Source organism: Protopterus annectens, chromosome 1.part0, assembly GCF_019279795.1.
Source record: "Protopterus annectens isolate FY-2018-M chromosome 1.part0, PAN1.0, whole genome shotgun sequence".
In the NCBI taxonomy this organism is placed as follows: domain Eukaryota; kingdom Metazoa; phylum Chordata; order Ceratodontiformes; family Protopteridae; genus Protopterus; species Protopterus annectens.
The window spans coordinates 890140003-890153551 of NC_056725.1; the positions used below are offsets into that span (position 1 = coordinate 890140003).

General features: G+C 39.7%; 1 protein-coding gene across 1 annotated transcript in view; it reads right to left on the bottom strand.

Annotated features, from left to right (window-relative positions):
• The window catches only part of LOC122797536 (trace amine-associated receptor 4-like), a 131098-nt gene that overhangs the window by 99163 nt on the left and 18386 nt on the right, over nucleotides 1–13549 (bottom strand). The window contains exon 2 of the mRNA XM_044066168.1: nucleotides 3089–3268. Coding sequence (XP_043922103.1) covers nucleotides 3089–3268 — 180 coding nt within the window. The remainder of the gene's footprint in view (nucleotides 1–3088; nucleotides 3269–13549) is intronic.

Genomic DNA, 13549 nt, shown 5'->3' on the forward strand with positions numbered 1-13549 from the left:
AGAAGCACTAATTCAAAATCTCTGGTATGCGAGGTTTTCAATTTTCTGCTTCTGAGTTTTCATTCTTTTCATGATTCCACTTTATGGGCACGAAATACTGAATTTCGATATTTCAGTATTTCGAGCTTCTTAAGTGAATCCATATATATATATATATATATATATATATATATATATATATATATATATATATATATATATATATATAGATATAAAGCCCATAATGTTGACTGTTATTTTCTCAATTTTTCAAAACAAAAATAATGAAAATGAAAATCCAGAACCCCATAGTTTTTCCCAGGGCAAGTAAATACTTGCCCAACATGGAGAAATATGCCCTTTATGCCCTTTTGTCCATTATAGTGTAATCAAAGAGTTGGTATATATATATATATATATATATATATATATATATATATATATATATATATATATATATAGATAGATATATATATATATATATATAGATATATATATATATATATATATATATATATATATATATATAGTTATGTGGGGGTGTAGCCCCCACCTAAGTGGGTTTCAGATAGTACATTATGTTTTGTGTACTTTTGGGCAAGTGTTTACTTGCCCTCGGAAAAATTATATGGTTCAGGATTTTCATTTTCATTATTTTCATCTTGAGAAAATAATGTTCTGTTTGACATATGGGCTTTTGGCAATTGAAAGTAGATCTATATATATATATATATATATATATATATATATATATATATATATATATATACACACATATATCACAATAATGTATTTTAGCTTGCTACTGTCTACCACATGAAGTGCAACCCACTGCAACCCCCTGCCCACTCAGACATGCACATGCACTCACTCTCTTTCTCTTTCACACACACACATACACAAATGTTAACTGTATAAAAATAAAGAAATATATACAATCCTGTGAACTCCTGTGAACTGATTGACAGTGGTACTAGCACTATTGACTTGTAATGCCCTCAGCAAAAGAGATCATGAACCTGTAAATGGTCCATCTCCCAGATCCCTGCTTGTAAATGTTTCATCTCCAAAGCCCCTTCTTACACTTATCAAGGGTATCAAGGGTATCAGAACTTGTCATAGATTTGGGATGCATGGCTAGGCTTAAAAAGGCCCTTGTGGTAAGCTTGAAAAGACCTAATAATATGTATCTCACAGCACTCTAAGTATCTACAGGAATTATTTCCTCATTGATTCTAAGATAGCTTGAGCCAATGGGAAACAGCCTCCTCTCCACTTTGTTGAACAGCTCAAACAGCCTACATTGAGGACACATCTCTGGCCACAGATATGGCAGTAATTACTGTACTAAGGAGTATTCACCTTATTCACTATTGTGGAATAGATACAGTACATGCGAAGACTGTTTACAAAACAGCCCAGCTGAATAAATGGAGGAAGTCTTTCTTTTACAGAAACTACAACTCTTCTCTTCTGATTATATATGGAGTTGCAAGTCTCAAGAACAGAAAGTCAACTATTTTAAATCAGAATTCAACATAAAGCATTCTCAGAATAGATTTTCATTTGGCAGAGCTGTATCCCAATAGTCCTTTATCAAGAGACAACCTTGCAAAACATAGACAAAGGTAAGATTACCAGATATGCTAAAGGAAGAGAAGAACCAATGAACATCGTTTTTATAACATGTAGATTATTTTAGTTAAGAATGAGGAGCAAATCAAATGCAGTGCCTTGCTCACTGTAAGACCCTTATTATGTGAAAACAATAATAATGTTAAAACTGACTACTGTAATCTTAATAAAGTATTCAGCATTCCTAAGGCCTTGGTCAGCCAGTGGCAGCCTGTGGAAAATTATTACAATCTTGACTTAAGATATGTCACTTTGCATCTTTCTGAAAATGCCACAGAGGGTTTACTTTCAGATGGATAAGTCTATCATATCTGAACTGTGTCTATTCATCATTCTTTGGAAACATTAAAATAGTTTCCTTGGAGACAGATTAATTTCCAATATGAGCCTGTAAGTTGTCCAGATAAGTCAGTGCTCTACTCTAGTAAACTAATACAAAAAATAAATAAAAATGTGTATGGCTCAGGATCTGATGTCACATTTAGTAAAAAAGTTAAAATTGTAAAGGAAAGTTAGCTGGCAACCCAAGAATTTGACTGGGACTTTTATATACTCCAGTTTGATGAGTAATACAGCACACATACTCTCTAGAAAGGTGCCCTACAGTCTTGTTCTGTAAGCATGCTAACATTGTCATCAAAGGAGTCTTTTCAGAATTTTTGAATAGGTACGAATACTCATCATCTTCAGAAATTACCAGATGTTAAGAGGGCAAACATTATGATTACCAATATGTGTGTTTTTCAGATGACTAGGTTATAATTTTTATCAACTTAAAACTTGTAATAATACTATTCTATATTTAATTTCATTGTTCCATTTACTGTGCATTTTGCAGACAGTATTCTCTTGATTCTTTTCAGAATCGTGATTCCTTGATGCATATTCATTGTATAAATAAATGCATTTTACATATAAAGTGCATAGCAATATTACTCCTGTTAGTGTAGCTGTTTAAACATTTACTACAAACCTACACAAGTGCAGGTAAGAAAGAAAAATGCTGTTGTTATTCCCTTGTTTACCTTAGCAATGGGTCACAGATCTGTTTTATACATATATATACACACACACACACACACACACACACACACACACACACACACACACACACACCTTGAATAAGCGATTGTTCACATACAAAAAACTTGAATAAGCGATTGTTCACATACAAAAAACTGGAATAAGCGATCGTTCACACACAAAAAACTGAAATAAGTGATCGTTCACACACAAAAACTGGAATAAGCGGTCGTTCACACACAAAACCTGAATAAGCGATCGTTCACACACAAAAAACTTGAATAAGCGATCGTTCACACACAAAACTTGAATAAGCGATCGTTCACACACCCTTCACATAATAAACTTGAATAACACACAAATAGCCACTTGCGATCTTTCACTAAAGCCTTTGCATACACACTGTGCACTTACTTTGATTGCCTTCCAACTCAGATAATCCTGCTCTTGCCTTCCAACTCCGATAATCCTGCTCTTGCCTTCCAACTCCATTTGCTTCCAACTCCGATAATCCTGCTCTTGCCTTCCAACTCCATTTGCTTGCTTTGGTTCCCGCTCACAGCCAGCCAGCTGGACATGATGTGAGCTCACTTCCAACTGGCTGGTATCCTCCTTAAAGAGCCAACACCTCCTTAAAAAGGAAAGGGAGAAGAAATATGTACATATGTTTTTTTTCAAAAATGCTACCCCCTTCTAAAAAAGTTGTACTGAAATCAGTACAGTGCGTACGCCTCCCGACATCCCTGTCACCAAGGTGCTGGACCATTTCCATAGCACAAGCAGTCAGTTGCTTGTAGACACATCCCTCAACAGGGTAGATAGTGCAAGAATGCATAGCATTTGGCCCATAAACCTTGTGTGTGCATCATTCATCCTGTATTCCTCTGGTAAATCACTGTGATGATCTGAGGAGGTATGTCACTAGGTATTGAAATAGTACATGACAGTGTCAAATGGCATATATGACATATGTCTGCTAATACCAGCTCTGTAAACCTTGCAACCCATACATTACTGAGAGACATTGTCAGAATCATTGTATAGCCCATTGTCCCCACATTTTGATAGGCTACCTCCAGATATCCTGCACCAACAGGTTGAGAAGTATGGCTGTAGCACAAAACAAACTGGACTGGAGTACAACAATCCCTGGAATGGAGTCCCACATGTACTATAGAAGGACACACTGGGCATGGTCATACACTTAGAGAAATGTCAGTAGAATCTAGGAATGAGCAGGCCTTCCCCACCCAGTACACTTTCTATTGCCCCACCTTAACAGTCCTGAAGATGTCTGTCACCATAGAAGTCACTTTTGGTAGGCTCAGCCCCACAACCTCTGTGGCACGTGCAATAACTGCATAATACTGTAGTACAAATAACTAGTTAGGTAGGAGTTCTAAACTCATTCCTGGCAAATATAAAAGTGTGTGTCTGTGGGTGTGTGTGTGTGTGTGTGTGTGTGTGTGTGTGTGTGTGTGTGTGTGTGTGTGTGTGTGTGTGTGTGTGTGTGTTCATAACTAAAAGCTTTTGAGTGCATTCAAACCAAGTACACATTCCCTTTCCCTACTTTAGCATTCCTGCAGATATCAGTCATCTTAGAAGTGCCTTCCATCAGGTCTCAGCCTCCTAAGCTCTGTGGCACATGTGATAACTACATAACACAGTAATACAAATAACTGGTTAGGTAAGAGTTCTAATATCAGTTTGGGCAAATGTATGTGTGTGTGTGTGTGTGTGTGTGTGTGTGTGTGTGTGTGTGTGTGTGTGTGTGTGTGTGTGTGTGTGTGTGTGTGTGTGTGTGACAGTTGTGTGCGTAAGACTCAGAAAGCTGTGTGTTTGTTTATAGGTGAAACAGTTTTATGCCATTCCCACCCACGACACTTCACAATGCCCCACCTTATCAGTCCAAATTATGTCAGTCCTATATCAGCAACCTTGGCCAGCTGTCAGTCTTGTAAGCTCAGTAGTGTGTGATAAATGCTTAACACAATAGTACAAATGACTAGTTTGTCAGGGGTTCTATGCTTGTAACCGGCAAATGTGTGTCAGTATGTATGTTTGTAAGTAGAAGTATTTTGATCTGTTTCTCACCCACTGCCCTACTTTATCAGTCCTCATGATGTCATTCCCCATATCAGCACCTTTGGCCAACTCTTAGCTCTGTAAGCTCTGTAGCGTGTGCTGTAACTGTGTAACCAGTATGGTAGAAATCACTAGTTAGGTAGTGGTTCTACTTTCAAAGCTGGCAAGTGAATGTTTGTAGGACAAAGTATTTTGATAGGTTAAACACCCACTGGACTACTATATCAGTCCTGCTGATGTCATTCCCTTTATAGGTTCACAAGTGTGTAGTAGGTAATGGCCCAGGAGCCTTAACAAGCCTAGCACATAGAAGGACCCTGCCATTGTGCACCCTATGTTACATCCCAGTGCCTGTATCAAGTATAGCCACTGCAGTGATCCTTGGGTTGAACTGTCTATTATCCATCCACTCATCAAGATTTCTCTGGAACAGGGTCAGCTAGGTGTTCTTCCTGACATGTATGGGAAGTGTATTCCAGGGTATGTGCAGTCTCTTGGTGAGGGACCTATCCCACTAGCATGTTATGGTGATTGTGGTACTGAGGTAGAGGTCTCTACAGTGTGTGGTGTGGATGGATTTATGTGTAGCATTTTTAAACCAGCTGGGCCAGACATGGCTTTGTAAGTCAAGCACAGATAGCTGCCAATAAGGTGATATGACACAGACAGTAGCTTGGGTCTTCTGGGTCTGTCTGTGTAAGATGTTTGTTCAATGCCTAGGAACCTCTTTGAGAGGTGCTTCTGTGGCTTATCCAGCTGTAGCAGGTGTCTAGTGAGGTACATGGTAAATGGACCATAATACTTGGGGAGTGGTCTAATGAGGGAATAGTAGACAGAGATCATTACCTCTGTCTTCCTAGATGAAAAACCCTTGGTAATGCAATGTGCCATATAGAAGAACTTCTGACCACAGTGACAATGTGGTGCTTGAAGGAGAAGTTGCTGTCAACCTGTGTCCCCAGATCTCTTATAATGCCTACAGTGTTCACTGGGCTCCCATTGATGTAGAACTTATGGGGAACTGAGTGTTTTACCAAAGTGGATGATGATGCATTTTGTGGTGTTAAGCTTCTGGCCATGGTTTCCACACCACTCATTGGTCTCAGTGAGGCCTTTCTATAGGATGTCTGAATCACTTTTGGAGTTCATGAAAGCTCCCAGCTTGCAGTCCTCTGTGAACATTGTCAACCAGAGTTCCACTGTGTTGGGCTGGACTCCTGAGAAGTAGATGCTGGACAGGACACTATCCAGTACTGGTCCCTGTGGGACCCCACTCATGACTGCTTGCCAGTCTGACTTGGAGTTTGCCACTGTCACACTGTGTGTTCTGGGAACCAGTTTGTTAACCACCCACTGATATAGGGGTTAATGCCCAGTTTGTTGGGTTTACCAATAATCCCTGACTGAGGAATGGTATCAGATGTCTTGGCCAGATTGAGGTAGGCTGTATGCAGTGCCTTACTGTCATACTCAGCCCTGGTAACTCACTCAAAGACATCAACCAGGTTGAGAAGGCATGACCTGCCATTCACAAAGCCAAACTGTGGGGGTCCAGAGTTAGGAGATCACCCATATATTGGTCAATCAGGTCCCTGATGATTCTGCCATACCCATACATACTAGACTTGTCAGACTAAGGGTCCAATAATCCGCAGGGTCTGTAGATGCTACCCCTTTATGGAGAGGGATGACTGTGGCAGTGTGCCAGTTTGTAAGGACAAAGCCTAAGGTGAGGCTGTGACTGACCAGGGCACACAGATGTGGTGCCAGGTCTCCTAGTATGTCATGTAAAACACAGTCATGGATATGTTGGGGTCCCATGGAAGCTGTACCCTTACCTGTGGACAATGCGTGTCTAACCTGGCCTGCAGTAATGCTGGGTGCCTGGCATTCATCTGCCATTGTGATTGTCTCCTTGGAGGGAGAGATGGGTAAAACTGGCATTGACTGTGTTGGCAAGACTGTGGCCAATATCTGTTTTGTCAGGATAGGAATCAGCATTGTGCAGTAACACACAGCACTTGTGGTTATTGCTGTGGAGGTTGCTGATATAACTATCAAAGGCTTTTGTGATTGTCGTCAGTGTCTGCTGCAAATCTGCCTTTATAGCTGGTGATTCCATGAAGAATCCCAAGTTGTTTTTGAGGCTAATAAGGGGGTTCAACAGTCGTGGGACACCACCATTTTCTGCAACAGTGTCCTCCTTCAGTTGTACACTTTAGTAATGGCAGGGGACCATCACAATGGCTTCCAGTGTTTGGAGGACAATGTCTGTGTTCTGTTTGGCTATGGCTAGTACCATGCATCCATGTACATGTTTCTGCAGTGGATATGTGTATAATGTGACAGTCATGCAGCTATTTCCCATTGGCATGGGTGCAGTGAATTCATACACCCCTGTTTTTATGACTGCAAAGTCAGCATTGGAGAGGTTTTGCAAGCTGGTTACCTTTGTGGGGGCTGTGGGTGAGATGCTGAGCTCCATGCTGATTACATCATGTTTGGATCTGACCAGGTAGGGATTGACAACTGTGGTCAAGCAACAGTCCCATATGTAAGTAATCAATACAGGTCAAGGTTGTTGCATCCTCTACTGGGGATCAGTATGAGCCGGTCCAGGCTATTGCAACTGATGAATTTCATAAAGCGTTGGACCAGTGTACTGGTGCTTGACTACTTTCCCCAGGTGATGGAGGGGTAGTTGAAGTCTCCTACTGTGTCAGTCTTGGGTTGGACCTTCATAGATCCCAGGGTGTTGAGGAATGTGCATTGACAGTCTAGGGACATAGCTGGAGACAGATAGCAGGCTATGGCATGGATTACACTATTCCCCAAAGTCATTTTTACAGGAAGTACCTCCGATGATTTATGCTGGGATACTAGTCTGGGGCTGTGCATATCCATTATGGATATGGAGATAACACCACCTGTGGAGGTGTGGTCCATGTTTTGGCATTGACATCTGTGGAATGCATCATAGCCTGTTAGTGCAGGGTTGCTGTCTGCTGCTGTGAACCACCTCTCTGTTACAGCACAAATGTCAATGTCCTCCACTCTGAAGAGGGCTTTGAGTGACTGCATCTTGACAGATATCTACTGTTGAGCAGCATGACCCTCAGATTGCATACATGTCTAGCTGTTACAGTAGTTATTCGATTTGGAACACTGCCTAATAAGGCACTATAGGGGGTGGTAAGACACTTACCCTGTACCTGGAAACCCAGGACTGACAAATTTAGAACATCTCTGGCAAGGCATTGTGGTCTGTCAATCATGTTATCCCAAGCAGAGAGATACTGGATCCCCTGAGAATGAGACACAACACATAAGCCAATCCTGCAGTCAATTATCTGTTGATGGTACTGCAGCATCATTCTGGGTGATGGCAGTATACTGCTCAGGGCTACTGTCACTCCTGCCTGGACCACATAATCTGAGTGTTCAACCATATCTCTTGTCATGTAGCCCAGGGAGGTGTGTCTCAGGTCATTCACACTCACATGGATGATGACAGAGTGATACTTGTCACTGTTGTGGAGTGGGCTGACTGGGTGTGTCATGTGTTGGATGCTGGCACGTGATAGACAGTTGGCTGTCACCTCCTCCATAATCAACATAGTGAGTGGGACATCTGTGTGCCGCAGTACTTAGTCACCCATGATCACTGTATTGTGCAAGGTGGTCAGCCTTAGGAGCTTAGGTTGAGGGGCACACTGTGTAGGAGACATATGTGTCCCTTGGCATGTGCTATGTCATGGTATCTGAGTGGGTGTCTGTCTTGCTGCTCTGTTTTGTTTGTGTAAATGTCCATTGAGTGCCACTGTGAAGGTAGGTGTTTGGCTTTCCAGTGTATGTCAGGGCTGTCATAGTGGGTGTTCTGGTGAGCTATGTGGTCCACATGGTGTGGTGCAGGTGTTGATCTCATCCTCTTGACCAGCTAGTCCAGTCTTTGCTGGAGAGTGCATATTTCCACATTTGTTGATATAGGGGTACCTCACACTGGTCTGACTGTTTGGAGTTTAGAGGAGGTGGTTGTCTGTGTACATGAGGCAGTTGCAACAGTGCCTCAGACTGGACAAGTCCATCAGGTTAATAGATGAAAGCATAAAAAACTGCCCTCCAATCATACCAGGAAGGGTGGTTATAAGTAGTTAGTACTGGGGCTAATTCCATGATGAATGAGTACTGCTGATGGCTCCCATGTGTGATACACTTATTGAAACAATAACCTGTTGAAGTGCAAAGCTATAATGCTATATGAAGTGCAAGACAGAAAGAACTAGCAAAATGTATGGCAGAAACTGAAGGCAGACTTCCTGCCATCTGTAATACTTTACCTCAGCTGTGCAGTTATCAGCACCTTTGGCCAGTTGTAAGCCCTGTAAGCTCTATAGCACATGCAGTAACTGCGTAACACTATAGTAGACGTAACTAGATAGGCAGGAGATTTCATCCCAATATTGGCAACTGTGTGTGTGTGTGTGTGTGTGTGTGTGTGTGTGTGTGTGTGTGTGTGTGTGTGTGTGTGTGTGTGTGTGTGTGTGTGTATGTTTGAGAGAATCATGTACTGTGTGGGTTATACAATTTTTGACTTGCGTACCACCCTTTACACTTCCCCTCACTTCAGTTTAGAAGTCCTATTGATGTCCTTCACCTTAGAAGTACCTTTGGAGTAAGTGAAATTGTATAAGCTCTGTGGTGCATCTCCTAACTGTGTAACACTATAGTCACAATAATTAGGCAGTCAGGAGTTCTCATCACAATACTGGCAATTGTGTGGGTTATACTACTTTTGATTTGTGTACCACCCTTTACACTTCCCCTCACTCCAAATTAGAAGTCCTGTTGATGTCATTCACCTTAGAAGTACCTTTTGAGTAGGTCAAATTGTATAAGCTCTCTGGCATGTCTGATACCAGTGTGGACATGTGGGCATCGTTTGTGAATAAGGAGTGCTTCAAGTGAGAGCCTTTTGAGATTTAGACTTCTAGTGTTGAGCAGCATGACCCTCAGATTGCATGACCCTCAGATTGCATTTGTTTGTAGCTGTTACACATTTAGGTATATTTATTTATATATATATATATATATGTGTGTGTGTGTGTGTGTGTGTGTGTGTGTCTATGTATTTATATACTTTTCTATATATATGTTTATGTACCCAACAAGGACCTTATGAATGTGCCACTGCCTTATAGATGAGTCGCTGTCTTTTAAATAATGTGTCCCTGCCTTGTAAATAATTATCTGTTCTTTTGTGATGTATACACAACTTTGAATTTGGAATGTCTCACACACTTCTAAATATTTTTTTCTTCTATTATTGTTTGGTCTTAAAAAATGTGTTTGTTATCTGTCATGATTACTGTGTTACCATGTAAACAGCTGTTTTCTCTGACAAGTGAACTGCATCTGTAGTTGCAATATTCTGCTTTGTTTTTATGTGGAGCTTTTCTCCCCAGGCCTCTACTGAAAATGGACATATATCCAGTTAGACTAGCCCGGTCAACAAATGTAAAATAAAATAAAAATAAATAAATAAATGTATGTATGTATGTATATATATATATATATATATATATATATATATATATATATATATATATATATATATATATATCTTACATGTATATCTCTGTAGATATAGTTTGTCTATATTTGTCCACATATATGCATCACCATACATAAATACATGTATATATAGTAAACCTGACTGATTCTACTGAATCTTTTCCCTACTGTTGAATGACTCTACTGACTGATATGTTTGGAAAAGCAGTAGTAGTTTGTACAGGTCAAATGGTATAGTGGTACATTTCTCTGACTATGGTGTACAGGGCTCTGAGGCCAAGCCTTGGCAGGACTGATGCTCTTGTTGCAAGGCAGAACACTTGCTGCTGGAGACAGAGGGATAAGGGCAATATTTCAAAGATATCACTATTTTGGGCCACTTGACTCCTATTTTGACATCCTTTGGACAGATTTGTTACAGTAAGAGGTTTGGGGTATGGATCTGATGTGCAACTCCAATACATGTTATATAGTATATGTATATATTTATATATATGTTTCTATCTATACATGTGTGTGTGTATATATATATATATATATATATATATATATATATATATATATATATATATATATATATATATATATATATATATAAATGTTATATGTATATCTCTACATATATTATGTATTTATTTGTCCATATGTATATGCATCTCCATACACATATACATTTGTATATATATATATATATATATATATATATATATATATATATATATACATACAAAACTTGATTAATTCTACAGAATCTTTTCCCTACTGTTGAATGATTCTGCTAAATGATATGTTTGATAAACATCACACACATATACAGCTCAAATGGTTTAGTGGTTAATTGCTGTGGTTGTTGTGTGGAGGTTCCTGGATTCAATCCTTGCAGGTGGCTACTTGTTTTGTTGCTGGGCAGAAAAAGGGCTGTTGGATGCAGTGATTAAGACACTTTTAAGCAGTTGTATGCTAATTCTTGCTAAGTATCCATATTTCAGCAATGCTTACTCTAGCTAAGAACAGCTGAGCTCAGTTTAGCATTGCTCAGCTGATATTTTATGGGCTAGCATTAGTATTATTACTTATTATGATTATTATTATTATTATTCTCATTTTATGTACTTTCATTACATTACATTCTTTTGTGGCTATACTGTCTGGGAAACGTGTGTTTATGTGGGGGTTTCACATCTGTACTACAATGACACCTTACATTTGGACCTGCTACACTACCCTGGTCAACAAATGTGTAATATTCACTACCTATTTATAAAAATATATATTTTAGTCATATTTCACATATGAAAATTAATAGAATGCTTTAAAACTCAAACTCTGACTGACTGCATGCTAAGTAAATGCTTTAACCACTGCACTATTCCACTTTCCTTTTTTTTGTTTGGCTGTATGTTTCTATTTAACTCCTTTAGATTTTTAAATTGTGCTATGTATAGATGAGCGGCATGCACACCCACTCAGCTACGCTTAAACTTTATTGGAAACAGAAAAAAAATGTAACGTTGTGTTCTATTTTTATTTTACTTTAGGGGTGTGCACATTGCTTTCTCCCTGTTAGGGCAGGACATCTGGACAAAGCCTGACATGATGGTGGGAGAAATAGGGACAGATTTTAATACTGCTCTGACCAACTTAGAAAGTTGATAGGATAACATGCTTTCCATTGCCATGACTTTTCTGAAGGGTTTAATGTCTGAAACTGCATTGTCTGTCATTTCCTGATTTCGCTCTTTAATGATTTTTCACTATTTTACCAGCCATCCGTCTCATATGTGGAGTGGACCACACTTATGAGACTAACATCTGGGATTCTGCAAATATCTGTACGGTTGTGGGGTATGTGTGTGCATTTGCACACATTTTCTGCTTCTGCAGCATGCAGAAGTGCCATATGGCTTTAGCAATACAGGGGGTATGTCTCAGAAGCTCTGACATACTCCCTGCATTGTTTCCTCTTACTGTTTTCATTTTCAGTGTCCGTGGACACTGGCGCTGTTATTATTTACATGTCAGTGTACGCGGACACTGAATACTGGCATAATATTTGAGCTAAGCTCTAATATTATGCCAGTACGGCTTAGAAAGTGTCATACAGCACATTCTAAGCACAGGGGGTATGTGTTATTGTCCGTGCACTGCCCGGACATGCCCCCTGCACTCGTACAAAGATTGTGTCCATGTAGAGAGTACAGCAGCGTGCCTTCATGAATATGCAAGACGAACTGCTGTTCTACACGGACACAGAACACTCCATGCAAGAGTAGCCTATTCTTGCATGGAGTGTTCATGAATCTTGGGGTTTAGCATTTTAGCCTTTCCAACAATTTTACAAAAGTACCAAAGCACCCGAGAGGTTATGTTTGTCACCCTGTCTACACTAAGTGGACATTTATTTATGCTTTTAATGTAATACAACTTTAAATGTGAAGGTATGTCAGTGGGTTCAATTAAGGCAGCTGTTTGTAATTTTGTAACCCCCCCCCTTTTTTTGGGGTTTTAAATTGTGTTTGATGATTTTTTCCTTTGTCTGGAAAGTCTTCCTACTAAGGGAGACGAAAAGCGCTTTACTTTTACATTTCCTAATAAACCTTTGGAGTTTTACACCTGCTGGTTCGGAACCTTTTGGTTTGTTTTTTGACAGTTTGTTTTTCTTCAGTTTTGGAATTGTTAAGAAACAGAGATGTCAGTTTGGTGATTTAAAGGATGAGCTGATAAATGACAGGCTTGTGTGTGGTATTAATGTTACTGCTATGAGAAAGATTTTACTTTGTGACGGTGATTTAATGTTGAGCAAACCTGCAGAGATTTGTCAAATTTATGAGGTGACAGAAAATCACACAAGTATACTTGTGAGTGACAAGAGCATGGTTTCAGTTGGCTCCAGAGCAAATGTAGATAGTATGCAACACGTGGCAAACAAGAGCAGGCCTAGGCACATGGCAGCTACAGGGTTTCCAAAGAAGGCACATGGCTTTCCAGAAAGTTCTCAGAAAGGAGCTTGCACCAGCTCAGTGCAGTACAAGCATGAATCAGCAAAACCCAAATCTAGCTTTATTGTTAACTGTCACAATTGTGGTGCAGATCATGAGTCTAAAAGAGAGAAGTGCTTAGCATATGGTCAGCAATGTCACAGTGTAAAAAAATGGAACCATTTCCAAAAGTTTTGCAAATCACCAACTTTTAATCCACACCCTGCAAACATTCTGTCTAGATACTAGAGCCCTTCAATTGTTTCAATCCTACCTGA